We start from the raw sequence: 19,226 nt of genomic DNA, 5'->3' as shown, positions 1-19,226 counted from the left end.
TCTCAGAATCGGACCGGACCGGACCGTCCGGTCCAACTGGTTCGACCGCGACCCAACATTTTCCCGGTCTGGTCCAACCTTGAAACCCGGAAAATTAAAAACCGGAACAAAAAGTCGAAGTGTAATTAAATAATAAAAATTATAATTAGTAAGTAAAATAATATGGAATCAGGTGGATACCAAAGTGAAGATGGTTGAGCAAAATACTTAAATAAATAGAGAAAATGGCATTTTTAGTGATGAAGTTGAGTGAAATATATAAATAAATACAGAAAATAGTATTTTTAGAATACTAAAATTAATACAAATTTAAAAAGTAAAATATTAAAAAACCTGGGTTGAACCCGGTTGAACCGGTCCAACCGTGACCCGAATGCCTAGCCGGTTTTGTGTTTTAAAAATATTGGGGAAAATATATTTTTTTTTCCTTTTTCTGAGAAAGGGGGTTTTTTTATAAGGGACTCTGAAATATGCCAAATTTCAACGAGAATTACACTTTTGGTCCTTTATAATTGGCTCGATTTACTTTTGGTCCATGTTGTTCCAAAGTGAACAAAGTTCACCTTCTATGTTCAATTTTAAACACTTTCAGTCCTCCGCCTTCACATGCCCGTTATTAGCAAGTAAAGGAAAACACTGTTTCAAGGCCAAAATTGAAATTTAAAATTTTTTGGGGGCTGAAAAATAATTAAAAATTAAAGTGTACTATTTTCAATTGAATTTTTAATAGTAAAAAAAGAAATTAACTAAACAAATTATTTTTAATAACTAGAAACTCTCTCATACCATAAGCAGAAAACTCCTTAGAAACCAAAACCAACAAAAAAATCCCAAACTGAAAAAAAATTTAATTAAAATATTTGGGGCCGGAAAATAATTAGAAATTTCATTTATATTTAATATTATTAAAATTTTAATTATAAGTAGTATATTTTAAATTTCTAATTATTTTCCAGCCCCAAAAAATGTCTTACTTAAAAAAATTTCGGTTTGGGATCTTTTTTGTTTTCTGGTGGTTGATTTTTTAGGAGTTTTAAGTTTGTGGAATTTTTTATGGTGTCAAAGAGTTTTTATTTTTTAAAAATAATTTGTTTAGTTAATTTTTTCTTTACTATTAACTTTTTTAAATTATTTTTCAGCCCCAAAAAATTTTAAATTTTAATTTTGTCACCAAAATAATGTTTTCCATTACTTTGCTAACAGACATGTTACGACGGGTACCGAAAATGCTTAAAGTTGAACCTTGGAGGTGAACTTTGTTCACTTTGGAACAACGGGGACCAAAAATAGAATCAGGTCAAAAATGAGGGACCAATAGTGTAATTCTCCCGCAACTTTCACAATTCACACCAAAAGAATCCACTTGCACACGTGATTTTGAATTGTTTTATTTTATTTATATATTCTTTTGAACATTGAATTTAAGACTTGGAGGGTGTTTGGCTAAGCTTATTTTAAATAGCTGATAAGCTCTTACGTTTGATAAGATGTTTTTAGAGCTAATAAGCTGTTACATCTTATTTTTATGATTAATTTTTAGAGTGTTTGGATAATGAGTTTATTTCCTATTTTTACTCATTATAAGATCTTAAATAAAAATGTGGGGTAGAGGTACTTATTTAAAAAGATCTTATTTGGTCTCCAACAGCTTATTTTAAAAAAAATTAAGATCTTTTTTTTTTTAATTTACCAAACACTTTGGAAGAGCTTATAAGCTCTAAAACATCTTATAAGCTCATTTTAACATCTTATAAGCTTAGCCAAACACCCTCTTAATATGGTTTGCACCACTAAAACATGTTCTTGGTAACAATTTTCGTCCCTGATGTATGAAATGTAGCACTCAACCCCTTAGGATTTTAGTTAAATGTTGAAAAATTGACACCGTTACATTGTTAAATTAATAATGATATTGCCGGGTGAGGTTTTTTGAATTTAATAAAGAAAGGGACATGTATAATCCTAAACTTAGCGTCGGACTTGTTTTTGTGAATGTTACGGTATTCAGAAAAACCATTAGAAAGCATATTACTAGAGCCGGGTTTGAGCTTATGTTTCTAAGAAATAAAAATAGTAAGCTTACGGCAGTGTGTAACATTCACAAAAAATCATGAATTTAGATTTGCAACATTCACAAAAAATCATGAAGCGACAACAAATCAGGGCAAACTGTATTTAGCCCTTGAATTTATGAAGGGTTGCATATGGTTGCAACATTGTCAAAAAACCGGAGCGGTCGAATGATTCAATCTGGAACTGGATGTGGATTATGATCAATTTTGACATTATCTGAATAGGTTAGATCGGAATTTTAGAGAGAAAGAGAGAGGAGTAAACTCAGAGGAGATGGAATATATAATATATCAAGGGAAGTTTCCTATATTTTTGACAAGTGCCATCCACCAACACTTGTCAATCTTATTCATTTTCTTTTATTAATTCAATTGTATAGAATATGTCATAAATATCTCTCATCAACATTTTCTTAACTATCTAATCATATATAACAATCTTCTCAAAAACAAAATCATAGATAATGAGGATAATTAGCTACACCTTCCTTAATTCAATCTTTTACAGGTCAGAGTTCAATAGATAGACTATTACTCCATCTGTCCCATATTATATTTCGTTTTGGATAGTTGCGCTTATATTAAGATACTTAACAAATATACATAAATTATACCAAAAATAACATAGTAAATACTCTTGTTATTAGTTATTTTTTTTAATTAACTTATTAAAAGTGATAAGAGCAAAAATGATAAAAACGCAATTAATACTATATTGAAACTCTAAAATGACAAATAATTTGGGGAAAAAGAAACACCAAAAAAAGACATATAATATGGGATAAATGGAGTATATTTAACCTATAAGTTCCTTGAACACCATAATTAAAATACATTATCAAATTACAAGTATATAGACATAAATACCCCAAACAATATATTGATTTATTTGGAAGTAATTATGTCTAGAAAATCGGAAAACAAATCCCTCATATCAAGCTATGCGATTGCAGAGGGAGTTTTCAGACGAGATAAAAAAAAATTATAGCTGCTTTTTTTCGAGACGTTACAACTTGATCGAGCATAATCTGCAATTCGTACGAACATCAACACGAAGAGAAGTTATGGGAACATGTTTGTTAATGTTTTATTATCTTTTTCCTTTGTCAGTAACTTTTGTCGATTCACAACATAATCTGGATTTTGATTCATTTAACTCTTTATGCAGTTTGTCATTCTCAACTAAGTTGGGGTTTAAGCTCGATGATTTAGTATCAGTAAAAAAAAAGTGTAGGATACTAAGAGATATAAGAGTTTAGTTGATTTTTTGTGCTCAAAGTGGTGCTCCTTATGTCATGTTTGTTAACATACAATAGTCTTGGTCTAATTCTCAATATATATATATATATATATATATATATATATATATATATATATATATATATATATATATATATATATATATATATATATTGAAAAACATGTTTTGCAGGCCACTGGTCGAAAAATAAGACAAGTAATTTCATTTTTCCAGTATATTAAAACAATCACAAAATTCATTACCAACTGATACGCGTAAAACCTACATGAATAAACGCAAGTGTGCAGTATCGTGTTTTGCTAAATAGTGACTTCCAGTATCGAACAATATTGAATTAAGTTGTTAAATTGACCAAGTATCGTAATTATATTATCCTACAATTTATCTACACGATCGGGAAATGATGGTAGAAATGAAGTTAAAAAGAAAAATTAATAAAAACAACAATGCCAGGACTAACGGGAAAGTCCGACGTGTGATGGCTTTTGGGGTTAAATCCACCTATGTACTACAATAATGATGTCCAAATCCGAATCTAATATCAAATCTATATTCGCTAGCCCGGACACTATAATACCCTAACACCCGTCTGCGGTGTAGCTAGTGCCTACCCACATGTCCGACGTCTCCATTCAGAACCTGTCATTAAGAGAGCATTTAAGTCAAGTCCTTACGGGTTAAAGGCTGAAAAATCGTCACAAAATCACAAACCTCAAGCTATGTTTTTCTAAATAAAACAAGAAATCATCTATCGGGTTCATTGTCATTTACAATCAATTCAACTATCAGCCAAACAATAATAAGCATTAAGAAAAAAAAATATAAACATAATTAAAGATCGACAAATAGATAACAGATCTAGAAATCAAATTCAATATATACAAGGTTTCATTTCCCTAAAATAAAATGTCAGTTCATTACAAACATAGCATCAAAATGAAGAACACGATAAATAATAAACTAAATATAACGAAATAGCTTATGAAAAATCCGAGTCAAAACCCTCGTCGAAGCTTCCTGTGAAAAACTGGCGAAAACCAAAGAAAAATTCAAGAATAAACTAAAGCAGGGCACCGTCTTGCCATATCACGATCAGAGCATTGTGGATCGCCATATGGGTCTGTGGATATTAGGGACGCTCTCTGTAATTTGGCCCCATATCGCGAACATGGCTTTATAGATCGCGATTTGGCTCCATGATAAATTAAACCTTCTGCAATTTGGCCCTAGATAGCGATCCGGGTGTGGATCCACGAATATTTGGGGTGCTCTTTGTAATTCATGACCCCTAGATCGCGATCCAGATGGAGTAGAAGCCTCTGCGTCAACTTTAAACACTTTTGACTCTTTTACAATCCAAATTGGATAAAAGTGCATTTCACAAAAGTTGTAGCCATGGCAGTTGGTTTTCCTACCATGCTTGAATCAACTCAATCGAAGGTCATATGAGATAGTTATGCTTGAAATACAGAACACTGTCACCGCTAGCATGCAACTTTGCACTTGTTTAGCTTGATTGTCGGCTTCGCTTCCAACATTGTTTCAAATCGGCAAAAATAGTTTGTCTTTACCTAAAACTAAAATAAAACAAGAAAGACATAATATGTACAAATAAAGGCGAAAAATCGGACGAACAAAGATCAAAACTCGAAGATTTATTAAGTAAAAATCGTGCAAAACGAACAGTTATCACCAACCTCAAATAAAAATGGGAGAAAACTCGTGTCGATAACGTGTTGTGAATATACTGAAGAAACTGAAACAATACAAGAATATGGAAAATCAAATATAAGGATAATAGAACATTTTCTTGCTCTTTATTATTCTCTATGTGTGTGTTTTAAATTCATTATAATGGCATCTATTTATAGTACCCAAAGAGCATATTGAATACATAAAGAGTTAATGAAACTCTTTTAAACTCTTTACGACTTGACATCCACAGTAATGCATATATAACAGCACAATGCATTTATAATAAATCTATAAAGGCATAACATAATGGGGGTGCTAAATCGCATACTAAAAGTTAATAAATCCCGCCACATTAATAAAAAAATATTCTCTCTAAGCTATGTTTTCTATGACTTCTTTCTAGGGTTTTCAAAAGTCGTCAAAAGTCATTTTCTATTTACGTAATAATCATAAACAGTTCAATACCTTCTAACAACAATCCATTTCAACTGGAAGGAAGATTTTGATTTTTTTGCCGAAAATTCGTCTAAGTTTACGGTAGATGTAGTGGGAGCGGAGTTGGAATAGATGACGGACGACCTGGAATGCAACAGACAGCGTACACATGTTGGATGCGCGGATCATTGTATCCGTGTTCAATGTGAGCATTTTATTTGATGTGTCCGCTCCTACTTTAAATGCAGTCTCTCTTTTTCTTTCTAATTTATTTAATTTTTAGGACGATGGGAAAGTTGATTTTTCTGAATATTTTCGAGGAGTACATTTTTTTAAGTGTAGAGCCGATTTAATACAGTGGACGAGAGACATAGCTGAAACTCATGGTATTAAGTTACGCATAGGTCATACTTTTTTTGTGATAGAGTAAACGTCACTTGCGATTGTTTTAGAAAAAAACAGGTGAAACCAAAGAATAGAGATGTAGAAAATACAAAATAACGCCTGAGAGATGCAAGTATGTGTACCTACAAATTAATCTAACTATTAATGACGTCTTACCCTCCTAGAGCTCGTCATACTGTTAATCTAACTACTGATGATGTCTTACCCTCATAGAGCTCGTCATGCTATTAGACGGGTCAACACTTGAATCATTATGTCCCTCTAGCTGGCTCCGTGTAGCACATCCAATCAGAGTTGCTCACCAAACGGTCTACATAACTCATGCAAATGCGAAAGCTATCTAGTACCACGTGGTGGTTAGGAATATATGATGGAAGCAGACGATCAAGAAAGTATAGATGGGTAACTGTGCGATGTTGAATATTGTTGGAACCGAATTTGGCGGTCGTCTCTACATGCGATCATCATCTGAATCTACAAGCGGATGAGTACGCTCAAGGTACCAGTCCATTTATCATTCAACAACCTGAAAAACTGGAACTGCATTGACACCATAATGGTTGTAATCGGGATCCCAATTTCTATCTTCGAGATCATAAAACACACGGTAAGTAATATGTTTCCCTCCGCTTTTAGTCTTCGCAGTCGGGGGCAACAGAGAAGCATGTATGATCTGGTTTCACCCAAATTCTCGCAAAAATATATCTGGTAAATGCGGCTCGACGATGTCCAACCACCGAATTTTAACGTTGAAGATTGTTTTCGATACATCTAATAACACGTTAACTCCAAACCGCACCCGATCCACCAATAAAAAAAATATGAATTATAATCAAAAGGACATCCCATTTAGTAACATTACTCAATTTAAACTTAAAACTTACCTCATTAGCCTCTAAATTGTGGATATATCGTCGATAATATCCAATATTCCTACCTACGATTTCTTCGGAATCTTCCATTTCATACATCGTGGCTGGATTTCATCGTATATATCTAGTAAATGAGGTCGAAAACATGAAAAATACTCGTATATCCAAGATTGTTTCATGATAAATTCATTAGACACACAATAAAATATATTGACAAAAATAAAAGAACTATGAGTTAAAATCAATACGTCCAACAATACCAATGGACCCTGTATCTGCTTCACTTTGGCTAGCGAAGCCGCGCCTAACTGGCGGTATAAATACGCCAAGGGAAAATTGGGTTTTTCGTCCTCTAAGTTGGCTGCTATAGGAATTTAGTCCTATAAGTTGCACAATTTCAATTGTCAGTGCAATATCTTTATCAAATTTGTATATTCAGTCCGATTTTTCAATTTGACTCTCAATTGCTGACATGGCATAAAAAAATTTGCTTACTTGTACACTAATTTGGGGATATTAGCTTTTTGGGAGAAAAATTAAACATGTGGCAAATATGATGTGTAAAATATTAATTAAAATATAACATAAAAGCAAGATAATCTAAAATGGTGGGGGGAACTTTCATCTGTTCCCTCGATTCCTCAGACATATTTGCCATATATTTTTTTCCTTTTACAATTCAAAACAAATAATAATTAAAAAACGTAAATTCACCAGAAAAATTAGAAAATTAGTGAATCAATTTTTCTTTTACATTGTTAATGAAACTAAGAATGAACGAAATAAATTATTGTTAATGTTAAGAACACCCAAAAAAATAATGTTAATGTTAAGAAGACCAATAAATTAATTATAAATTAATCAAAACTAAAGAGATTATGAAATTAAATTATACACACAAATTTAGAAATAGACGAAGCTGAATAATTATAACTTTTCATACGCATCAAAAACATCTCATCATAAACGATGTCTAATTTAAATAATAACAAAATATTAAATCCATCTATTTAGATATCAAAGTTCCAACAAAAACAATTAAATTCACTTCATTGCATAGGCTTCTTTCCTTCCTTCTTTTTATTTGCAGCTGTAGATTTTTCTTGAGAGAGGCCATCGTTAAGATTCGACAAATGTACAAATTTCTTCCCACCTTTAGTGACTATTGACTTTGAACATACTTTGGTGATACAATTTTCCATGCTGGGAATGAATTGTCCACCAACAAATTGAGCAGAGGCCTTGATATTTACTCTCGGTGTTTGCATTTGACTTTGTTGTAGCTGCTCAAACATTTTTGGAGGATATACTCTAGAATCTGAAGTTGTAAAGGCTGCATGGTTTCTTTGAGTTGGTGGCACGTATGGAACATTTCCCTGTTTCAATCTCACCTGCTACATAAATAAAAATATTAAGCTTAATTCAAATATAAATAAAATTAATCAATGTAAGTAAATGAGATGAACTTGTCGAGAAAACTTGCACTTATGAGTCTTTCGGTAGAACTTCCATCTTGATATTGTTTATCTTGAAATATTCTTTCTCCAGCCTAATTAATGTTTAAATTAAATTATAACATTAACATAATATATATGAACTTAATCATAACAAAATTGGAAGGAATAAAAAAACATACCTGAAACTTTGGAGTTTGATTACCAACCTCACTCCTCGCCACCTCAGTTTGTGTTGCTTTCGAATTATCATCCCTCATTTTGCAAGCTCTTTTATTGTGTCCCTCAACACCACATTGACTGCATTTTAAAGTTTTTTGTTGCCGTTTCAGCTGATATGCATTTTTAATCACCTTTGGCTTGCCCCTTGATCTTTTTCTCTTCTTCTCTTCAGGCTCATCCAATTCCCGCCTCCTTGCTCTTATTAGCCTTCCACAAGGCCTGCCACCAGGATTACCAAATTTTGGAGATAGTGGAGGAATAAAGTCTGATTTTCTCCATTCATTTCTGCCATTCATTGGCATAATGGCAGGAGCATAAACAGCTTTATAAGTCTCCACTCTGTAACAACTATGTGTGAAGTTCTCGATTTTCCAGCCTTGACAAACGATCGCACTGATTGCATGTTTACATGGGATGCCACTCAAATCCCACTTTCTACAACCACATGTTCATTCATTCAAGTCAACATTGTATTGATTCCCGTCAAAACAAGATATTTGATAATGATAATCATCTGCTTTGATGGGAATACAATCTCCTAGTTTTTCAATGTTATTGTGAATCCTCTTTTTTATTTTAGGACATAGATCGCCGCTCCACTTTTTTTCTGCTCTATCCCTATTTTTTTGCAGCTTTGTCATTAAATATTCCATAATCCATTCAAGCATAGACACGATAGGCTTTTCCCTTGCCTCTAAAATACTACTGTTGAAAGACTCGCATCCATTGTTCAATAACATGTCACACCTAGGATGGGTATTGAAGTGTGACCTACTCCAATTTTGAGGCGGTTTATCATTCAGCCACTGAAATGCATTTTCATCTAACTCGTTCATTTCTTCCATATTTCTGCTAAACTCATTCACTGTTGTGGCTCGTGCTGCCTTCCACAAAATACTCTTGAAGGCTTGTCCTCTGAAACCAATATTTTTAAAATTTGAATGCATATGCCTAACGCAAAACCTATGATCAGAATTAGGAAATACCACTTCAAATGCCTGAATTAATCCCTTTTGTTTATCGGATATAAAGGTCCCTTTCGTAGTCCTTTTCAATATGTAAATCAATTTTTAACATGGTTAAAAACCAATCCCAAGTTTCCCTCGTCTCTTTTTCAACTAAAGCGTAGGCAATGGGATAGATGTTATTATTGGGATCAACACCTACAGCAGTTAACAACACTCCCCCGTGTTTGTCTTTTAAATGGCAACCATCTACCCCAATTAAAGGTCTACAACCAGCTAAGAACCCCATTCTCAAAGCATGCAAACACATATATATTCTATCAAACCTATTTTCACCTGCTAATTGATCAGTCCCAACTATCACAGTGCTACCCGGATTGGTTCTTTTAACTTCATCAACAAAATCCCATAGCAAAGAATATTGTTCATCTGGAACTCCCTCAATTATTTCGATAGCTTTCCTTTTAGCATTATAAGCTTGATAACTTGATATATGGCATTTAACATCCTTCATCGCTTCAATTCTAAAGCCTTTCAAATTTCTCTTAGGATCACATTTAAAACTTATCCAAGTATTTACTAGATAACCATTTAGATTTCAAATTTTTTACATGAAAACTCATCCCACAACTGTGATTAGGATCATAAGTTCTCACCTGATAGGTGCACTCATTTGTAACCTTAAGTGCATGAAGCTTCCATCCACACCCCTTCTCAACACACTTGGCATGTAATCTACTCTTGTCATTTTTTGTAATATTTATGCTCCTTCTCGTGATAATAGCATGAGAGTGTATAGATTGCCTTAACTCTGTTCTGGTACTGAAAATCATGCCCAACTCAAAGGTTGGTCTATATATCTCAATTGGATTAAAAACAGGAAAGTGAGGCCTTTCTTTCTCATTGTCAGAACCCTTAATACTATCAAAATCATCATCACTCTTCATAATATCCTCCTCCCCAAATTCACAAACATCTTCAACTGCAAGTGGCCCGTCAAATTTTTTTCCTGACCATTCCACATTATCATCTATATTTTTATAATAACTTTTATCATCATCTGAATTTGACTCCATCTCATAGTCACTACTCTCATAGTCATCACTTTCAGAGAAGTCCTCACTAGTCTCTTCTTCTTCGTCATCTTCACAATAAAATACAAAATGTGATAAGAAAATGATTTTTTTTTTTGGATACAAACAGAATATACTGCTAACAAAGTTTTCCAAGAGAAGACAAAACCATTCAATTAAAAATATCTATTTAAATTAAAACATAAAGAACCCTACGAGCCTACACCCTGATGATTTGAATAAAAAAAAATTGACATAACATACCAGACTTTGTTTGGGGAAAGTCGAAGTCCTGTAGCAAACCTTGAATCTTCATTTCTTTCTCAAAAATTGTAAAAAGCTCAAGTACTCAACTTGGTATCTAAAGAGTTTAAAAATATGTGTGTCATTAAGGTGGATGATTTGAGGGAATCGAAGAACTCGTGAAATGGTTGTGGAGATTAGGATTTTAGGGTTTCAAGAATTATTTCAATTTGGATAAATATTTAATTTAGATTGGAGGGAAAAGATGAAAATTTCCCCCCACTATTTTAGATTGCGTGGCTTTTATGTTATATTTTTTTAATTATTATTTGCCACATGTTTAATTTTTCTCCCAAAAAGCTAATATCCCCAAATTAGTGGACAAGTAAGCAAATTCTTTCATGCCATGTCAGCAATTGAGAGTGAAATTGAAAAATCGAATTGAATGTACAAATTTGATAAAGATATTGCACTTACAATTGAAATTGTCCAACTTATAGGACTAAATTCCTATAGCAGCCAACTTAGAGGACGAAAAACCCAATTTTCCCAATACGCCAATGCGCCCGAACCCCAGGATTACTGATTGACCTTCGAAATATATTGAATCAATGATTTGTATGTTGGCTTAAACATGCACCCGCTCTTCTCAACGATCAACATGGATCCGATAAGATACAAGATATATCTTCAAGCACGAGTCTCGACTGAGTCGTCATCACTACAAAGTGCAACAGCCTCCCCATTGGACCTTTATCGCAAACAGTTCGCACACCTTTAAAAGTGAAGCAGACAGACAACGAAAAATAGCTCTAATCTCATTATCTCGGTCTTCAATGGCGATTGATAGCTTCCTAAAACTCTCTAATCCCATGATATAACGGAGGGTGATGGACATCTCTCCGAACGGAATACAAAATATGTTCGTGTCCGGTTGCCATCTCTTGACAAATTCATAAATCAATGTTGAGTTATGATGAGCGAATGTACAATATTTCAATTGGTACAACCTCGATTACTTCAACAACTCTAAACTATCTCAATCAGTGGGGCCTCTCCACGTATGAAGAGATGTGATGCGAGACTAACATATCAAAATACCACGCGATTTGCCCATCCATATATCAAAAACAACATGAGAACCAGAACTCGGGATCATATTGATAATCTTATGCCCTCCCGGTGCTGGCTCTAGCAACTTACATGGGTGACTAGGTCCCGTAACACCAGCACCTTGAACTGAAACACCATCATCCTCAGGTGCATCATCAATCAGATCATCAACTGCCTCATCCTCAACCAAATGGTGTTCATCGATGACTGGATACTCAAACCCATCATCTATTGTATGCGAAGATGGTTCATCTTCAACAATCCGTACGATCATTGTATGTGTCGTCATCCACAAAATTACTAGACCCTATGATGCTGAGTATCATGGGCTGCTTTTGCTTTACCACGATCGGATATTATAACAATACGGTCCTTTAATCTACCATCAATCGGTTGCTCCTTGCCCCCCCCCCCCCCCCCCAAAAAAAAAAAAAGACCACACACATCATGCGTCTGCCATGGACACCAATTCCGCGGCAGGAGAGTCTCCTTCCATTACGATGACCCAATATCTCCAACGAATACTCCCCCAGGGACCCAGCTCCACCAGCACCACGCAATTCCAAAATTTATTTTCCCAAACACACTACCATAATATTAAAATCGATCTTAGTTCGAACAGAAAATAAAATTAAAAAGTAAAGATATAACGATTACCTTGACTGTAGAATAAATTTGAGAAGATTTTTTTTCAAGTTCAGGTTTCGAATTATAATGTTGTTTCCATGATGTTTTTTGTGCAAGCATGAGTGGAAAAGAAGAACTCCGTTGGGGCGAGAGATGAGAAAAGTTTTTGGACTTTCGGTTTTTAACTTTTTAGAGAGAGAAAGACATTTAATTATGTGTATGATCCAGTAATTTCTTTTATTTCTTATTGAAAGTTGACATCGTCTTCAATCTCACCCCTCATTTTTTTTTAACATAATAAGAATTTCCAGTATAGTTTTGCCCATAGCTCTACGAAAAAATATTCAATATCATTATTGTTTTAAGAGATTCCATCTGAGAAACAAACTATGTAGTAGAACTATATGATGATAATAATTTTGTACATTAATTAATAACTTTATTAAACAATAAAACTTAAAAAGCCACTTTGAGAAACGTGGTTTCAAGGCTGTCATAATGAATGAAACACGCAATGCATCTAACATAATTTTAGAGAAAATTAACAAACAAGAATCTAAGCACAGTATGCAAATTAAAGTTAAAACAAACAGAATATTTCACATTGCCTTGAGAGAATGATATGATGGTATGTAACTATTGACCAATCATGCATTATACTTTTGAATAATGTAGATGTCCTAATTAATTTAAAAATTAAATTCTAACTTATGTATAAAAAAAAAACCAAAAAAAAAAAAAAAAAAAAAAAAAAAGACAGTGTAACACTAATGTTCCACTTCTATACACTGACAATGATTATAAGTAAAGAATTATATTGTAGTTACACATTGTCAAGTTTCTTTCCTTTACTCTCATCAAACATATTTTGCTTTACAGAAATAGTTGTGTGTGTGTGTGTGTGAAATGAAATATATATTTTTATATATATATGTGTGATTCTATTCCATGAGATAATATAATATATATATATATATATATATATATATATATATATATATATATACTCTACCCTATATATATGTGATCATTGAATTTTGAGCATATATATTACTTTCATGATCATCTTGATACACACAATATAATATGGCTTCTCTGGTGCAACTCTTTTCTATTATTCTACAATTTCACTTCATCATCATATGCTGCATGTCACTAAAACCAACCCCTCGGGTAAGTATTCGACGACTTCGTAATCGATCACAATAATTGGACTTGAAAATCGTAACACGAGATCATAACCGCATGATCATCAAGTATATATTTTGATCTTTTTGCAGCCTTACATTGTTTACATGGGGAGCTCTTTGAATATCAGTGGAGGCGACGACTTGTCGTCACATATGCAACTCTTGTCGTCCATAATTCCAAGGTGGTGATCGATAATCAGATTAAGTTCTTCTCATCCGTAGTTAATCGTTTTTCGTCTTTAAATTATTATTTTTTATTTTTTATTTTGGCAGTGAAGAGAGTGAGAGAAGATTCTTGTTAAACTCTTACAATCATGCTCTCAAGGGCTTCTCGGCTATGCTCACGGAGAACGAAGCATTCGCGTTATCCGGTAACTAAGAATCGATTAATTCTTGTAATATAATCGAGTTTAATTTATAATTAAAAAGTGCTTTCAAGACACAATTATGTGAGTAGTCCTGTAATAAGATCAATTGCCTAATGAAAAAAACAGGCTACGATGAGGTCGTTTCCGTCTTTCGCGATCCAATCCTTAAACTCCACACAACGCGTTCGTGGGATTTTCTCGAAGCTGCCGATTCCGAATTCAGATCAAATATATTCCCTCATGATCAGAAAACTGCTGATGTCATAATTGGAATCATAGACACAGGTCCATATACTTAATTAACTTTTTCCTAGTCTATTATATTTATTAATTACTAGCACAAAATGCAGATAATTAATTTGAATGAGTTGTTATATATATATATATATATATATATATATATATATATATATATATATATATATATATATATATATATATATATATATATATATATATATATATATATATATATAACCTCGATAAATTAATAACCTCGATTAAATAATAGTTTCTCCCGGTCCAAAATAAGTGAAAACATGTTAAATTATTAACTCGATAATTTAATAATTGTATTAATTTATAGAGAGGTTTAACTGTATAACAGGTATATGGCCCGAGTCACCTAGTTTCGACGATCGTCGAATCGGCAAAATCCCGTCAAAGTGGAAAGGAGTTTGCATGGACGGCTCGGATTTCAACAAGTCGATTAATTGCAACAGAAAATTAATAGGGGCTAGATTCTATCCGAACCTCGAAACCCAAACAAATCCAACCCAAGCTCACGGCTCGCCGAGGGATTCGGTCGGACACGGGACACACACGGCGTCGATCGCAGGCGGGTCGTGGGTCCCACGTGCCAGCTACTACGGGCTGGCACGTGGCGCTGCCCGAGGGGGGCTGCCCGCTGCCCGAATAGCTTCCTACAAGGCGTGCACGGAAGAAGGATGTGCTGGCTCGATTATACTAAAAGCAATAGACGATGCTATTAGAGACGGAGTGGATATTATCTCCGTATCTATTGGCATGAGCTCGATTTTCGAGTCGGATTTTTTGAGTGACCCTATTGCAATTGGCGCTTTCCATGCGGAGCAAAACGGAGTTACGGTGGTTTGTTCGGCTGGAAACGACGGACCCGATTCTTACACCGTTGTGAATTCTGCTCCTTGGATATTCACCGTGGCTGCATCGACCGTCGATCGCGATTTTCGGACGAGGATCATACTCGGAAATAACGATTCGTACGAGGTAGTAATAATTTTTAAGGGTATCCTCAATAAAAAAATATGCATGAAAAAGTTGTATAAGTGATTTTTTTGTTTTTGTGATGTGAAAATTAATTAACAGGGCAGTGCAATTAGCTTCTCTCCTCTAAAAGCTGGTGAAAGATACCCTCTGGCTTCTGGAGAAAAAGTTGCCTCAAGTTTCACTCCAGCATCTGATGCTAGGTTAGGTGCTGTTATATATATATATATATATATATATATATATATATATATATATATATATATATATATATATATATATATATATATATATATATATATATATATATATATATATATATATAATATTTTATTTTATTTTCTTCCTTTTACATTTTTACTACTTGTCTTCTCCATAAAGAAAACATATATAGAGTTCACCAAGACAAGAGTCACTATCTTATAACATTAAACACTAAGGGGTGGAAATTGGAACGGAAATTCCGATTTCTGCCGTTTTCGATCCAAAATTTTCCGATTTTAGAACAATATTTCTCATTCCGTTTTTTTCAAAAAAAAAAAAAACTATCGGTAATACATATGAGATTATTTTCAATCCGATTTTAATTTCCAAAAATTCTGATTTTTTTCCACAAAATACCAAGATTATGATGTATTTTATTTAGGTTACTTTCCGAACTCCGTCGATTTTGATCCGAAATTTTTCTATTTTTTAATAAGTGTTTTCATTCCAATTTTTGAATATCCGATTTTTCCACTTCTTTTGGAAAGGAATTGAACTAATTTTTTACTTCCTGAAAAAATAGTTTTTTTGTCAAAAGTGTTAATTCTGATCCGATCTACCCATTAATATAAAAAAAATCCTCATTTTATTTTTAAAAGCATATACACCCACGTGATCTTCACTAGCGGAATCTGCGACAATTTCTATGATTGAAATGACAAACATGCCCTCCGATAAAGAACATAACGGGACAATGAGTAAAAAAAAAACGTAACGTTATGCAACTAATGTATAATGTTTTGCAGGAACTGCATACCGGGATCTTTGGATTCGAAGAAAGTGGCCGGAAAGATAATAGTGTGTGTGAACGAGGATCCGAATGTATCAAGAACGATAAAGAAATTAGTTGTGGAAGATGCTAAGGCAAAAGGGGTGATAATAATAGATCAAGAATTACAAAATGCACCATTCGATTCGGGCACATATCCATATTCACAAGTTGGATTAACTATAGGCTCCAAGATTCTCCATTACATCAATTCTACTAAGTAAGCCATTTTTATTTTTTTTACTATTCAATTTACGTGTTTCTATCGAGGGGTAAAATTGGAAATTTACCGCATGTACAATCAGACGTCGTTAAACATAAAGGGATTTGATGCAGATTTTCCTTAACACGTGGGAGTTTAATTTTATGTATGTTTGTTTACGGTACACACAGGAATCCTAGTGCGACTATAGTTGGACCAATAGAAATCAGACACGTGGAGCCAGCTCCAGTTGTTGCATCTTTCTCTTCAAGAGGCCCTGGTGGACTCACTGAAAACATCCTTAAGGTTTGTAAAAACATAAAGAGAGTAACTTCAATTGAAATAATTAATGTCTTATTTTTTTTTGTATTAATTAAGATGTTGTTTTTTTGATTTTAATTGCAGCCTGATATAATGGCTCCCGGCGTGGCGATATTGGCGGCATTCGGACAAGGGATAAAATTAAATAATTACGATGCGCCCGGTAATAAATCATCGGCATTCAGTATTAGGTCCGGAACTTCAATGGCTTGCCCTCATGTTAGCGGCGCTGTGGCGTTCGTCAAATCGGTGCATCCGAATTGGAGTTCTTCTGTGATCAAGTCCGCTTTGATGACAACAGGTACCATTTTTTTGTATATCATCCGATCCATATTTAGGGGTACAAGTCGGAAGATTCAAAATTTCCGGCTTTGGAACAAATATCTTCATTCCCATATCCGATATTCCAATTTCCAATTTTTTTTTCCTTTTTTATTTCTTTATTCGGATATCCAATACTGTTTTTTCAGATATTCCAATTTCCGATCCAATTTTGATATCAGAATAAATAATTCCGATAATTCTGGATTTTTCCAAAATATTTTGTTAAATAATTACTTTATATTATATACATATAGATATGTTACATATTGTATATTTTAATGAGTGGGACTAGATTAGTTTTTATTTAATTTTTTTCAAGTTCCAAAAATGGTTCCAATATTATAATTTTGATTTTTTTGAAATTCCGACATTTCCAATTTTCCGAAATTTCCAACTTTCTGGAATTGGACTAGATTTTCGGATTCCAAAAATGCCAGAATTGGAATCGGAAATATTATTTGATTTCCGAAAAAAAAAAATTTTTTTTCGAAAAACCTATCTCGGATCCGATCCATCCGGCTTTCAGCCCTACCCCATATTACATTCTTTTATGTTTTCTCACTTCTCTCACTTATATATTTCTCCCAACACATTGCAGCATCCATAACAAATAACATGCGAAAAAACCTAACAAACACCTCCGATACTTCCGCAAGCCCACACGAAGTTGGATCCGGAGAGATCCGACCCGTCAAAGCACTCGACCCGGGCCTAGCATTCGAGACCACAACCGAAGGCCATCTACACTTTCTATGTCACAACGGGTACAAACAAAAGGCCATAAGATCGATATCCAAAGATAAAAACTTCACGTGCCCTAAAGTCTCGTCCGAAGAACTCATCTCGAGTGTCAACTATCCCACCATTTCCATCGCACGATTAAGCCGACGCGAAGGACCAAGAAAGGTGAAAAGAGTTGCAACGAACGTGGGACTTTCGCCGAACGTCACGTACGTTGTTTCTTCCGTAAATGCCCCTCCGGGCTTGCTAGTGAAGGTTGCTCCTCGAACGATTGTCTTTACGGAAAGTGTAGGGACGACGGCTTCTTTTAAGGTTTTCTTTGATGGCAAAGAAGCGAGTAAAGGGTATAATTTTGGTGATGTAGTTTGGTTTGATGGTGGCTCACACGTTGTACGACTTGTATTTGCTGTCAATGTTGAATAATTTTATGAAGAGATTAAACTAAAAACGGACGTGCCGTTAATAAACAAAAATCGGACTCCATTATTTAAGTGACACGTGTACATATTTAAGGAGAGTGTTTGTTTTCAGGGAATTGTTTTTTTCGGTTTGAAAATTGCTATTCGCGGTTTATAACAAAACCCCCCAAAAAATACTTTATTTCACTAAAACCCCAAAACTTCCCAAAAAAATCCACAAACCCCCCCAAAACGCGTAAAAGCCCAACTTGGGCGCCCATTCATGCAGTGCACGCCCAAGTTGGGCGTGCAAGCTGCATTTGGGCGCCCGAGTTAGCGTCCAGTGCAAATTTTTTTTTTCTTTTTTTTAAATGTTCGAACGCCCAAGATGGGCGCGGGCGTTCGTACACGCCTTGGGCGCCCATCTTGGGCGTTCGAACATATTTTTGCGAAAAAAAAAAGCCCTACAAATCGATTTGTAGGGCTTTTTAACATGAAATTGGTTCCGTAATCGACCTACCAAATGCATATTACACATAAAATGGTCGAAATTACATCAAAAGATCGAAGCCCAACCCTTCTTCAAGCTTGATTTCGAATTTTCGATTTTTTTTTTTTTTTTTCTATTTGCAGTTTTGGGGGGTTTTTGGATATTTTTAAAAGGTTTGGGGAGTTTTGTTATAAACCGCGAATAACAATTTTGTGACCGAAGATAGCATTTCATTTGTTTTCATTAATTGTGAATTGGACTATTAATTGCAATCCCGTAATTGACATACACCTATACACATTGAATTTTTTTTTTGTTTTTTTTTTTCAATTAGCTGCTACTTAGATAATCATCTCAATTATATTAGCTACTAAAATACTACTCTATGATAAACTAATAGTAATATATTTTGTTATTATTTTCTATTTTAAGTTTTATATTTAAGCTATTGCTAATTTACCCTAAGTTAATATAAAA

General features: G+C 34.0%; 1 protein-coding gene and 1 pseudogene across 2 annotated transcripts; one reads left to right on the top strand and one right to left on the bottom strand.

The window, feature by feature from the left end:
* Window positions 1-8,608: 8,608 nt before the first annotated feature.
* LOC105957010 (uncharacterized) lies at window positions 8,609-10,915 on the bottom strand (annotated as a pseudogene). Its single transcript, XR_016029035.1, has 2 exons — window positions 10,719-10,915; window positions 8,609-10,525 (listed from the first exon to the last, which is right to left on the bottom strand). The product of XR_016029035.1 is annotated as an uncharacterized LOC105957010 (transcript).
* A 2,547-nt stretch (window positions 10,916-13,462) lies between these two features.
* Window positions 13,463-18,352, top strand: LOC105957026 (CO(2)-response secreted protease-like). The gene is made up of 10 exons (XM_088811641.1): window positions 13,463-13,610; window positions 13,718-13,809; window positions 13,901-13,998; window positions 14,122-14,280; window positions 14,603-15,243; window positions 15,343-15,443; window positions 16,251-16,493; window positions 16,667-16,781; window positions 16,881-17,097; window positions 17,719-18,352. The coding sequence occupies exons 1-10, from the start codon at window positions 13,524-13,526 to the stop codon at window positions 18,282-18,284; spliced, it is 2,319 nt and encodes a 772-aa protein (XP_088667767.1). The 5' UTR covers window positions 13,463-13,523; the 3' UTR covers window positions 18,285-18,352.
* Window positions 18,353-19,226: the final 874 nt, after the last annotated feature.

This window comes from Erythranthe guttata, chromosome 2 (genome assembly GCF_056151865.1).
Source record: "Erythranthe guttata isolate IM_541 chromosome 2, IM_541, whole genome shotgun sequence".
NCBI classification, from domain to species: Eukaryota; Viridiplantae; Streptophyta; class Magnoliopsida; order Lamiales; family Phrymaceae; genus Erythranthe; species Erythranthe guttata.
This window is presented reverse-complemented; position numbering and strand designations above follow the sequence as displayed.

Bases quoted from the DNA above. Each gene is read 5' to 3' on its own strand.
- LOC105957026 (XM_088811641.1), top strand. From the start codon at position 13,524: ATGGCTTCTCTGGTGCAACTCTTTTCTATTATTCTACAATTTCACTTC. The intron at 14,281-14,602 runs GTCCATATACTT...ACTGTATAACAG, and splicing joins AATTGGAATCATAGACACAG to GTATATGGCCCGAGTCACCT. The intron at 17,098-17,718 runs GTACCATTTTTT...AACACATTGCAG, and splicing joins GTCCGCTTTGATGACAACAG to CATCCATAACAAATAACATG.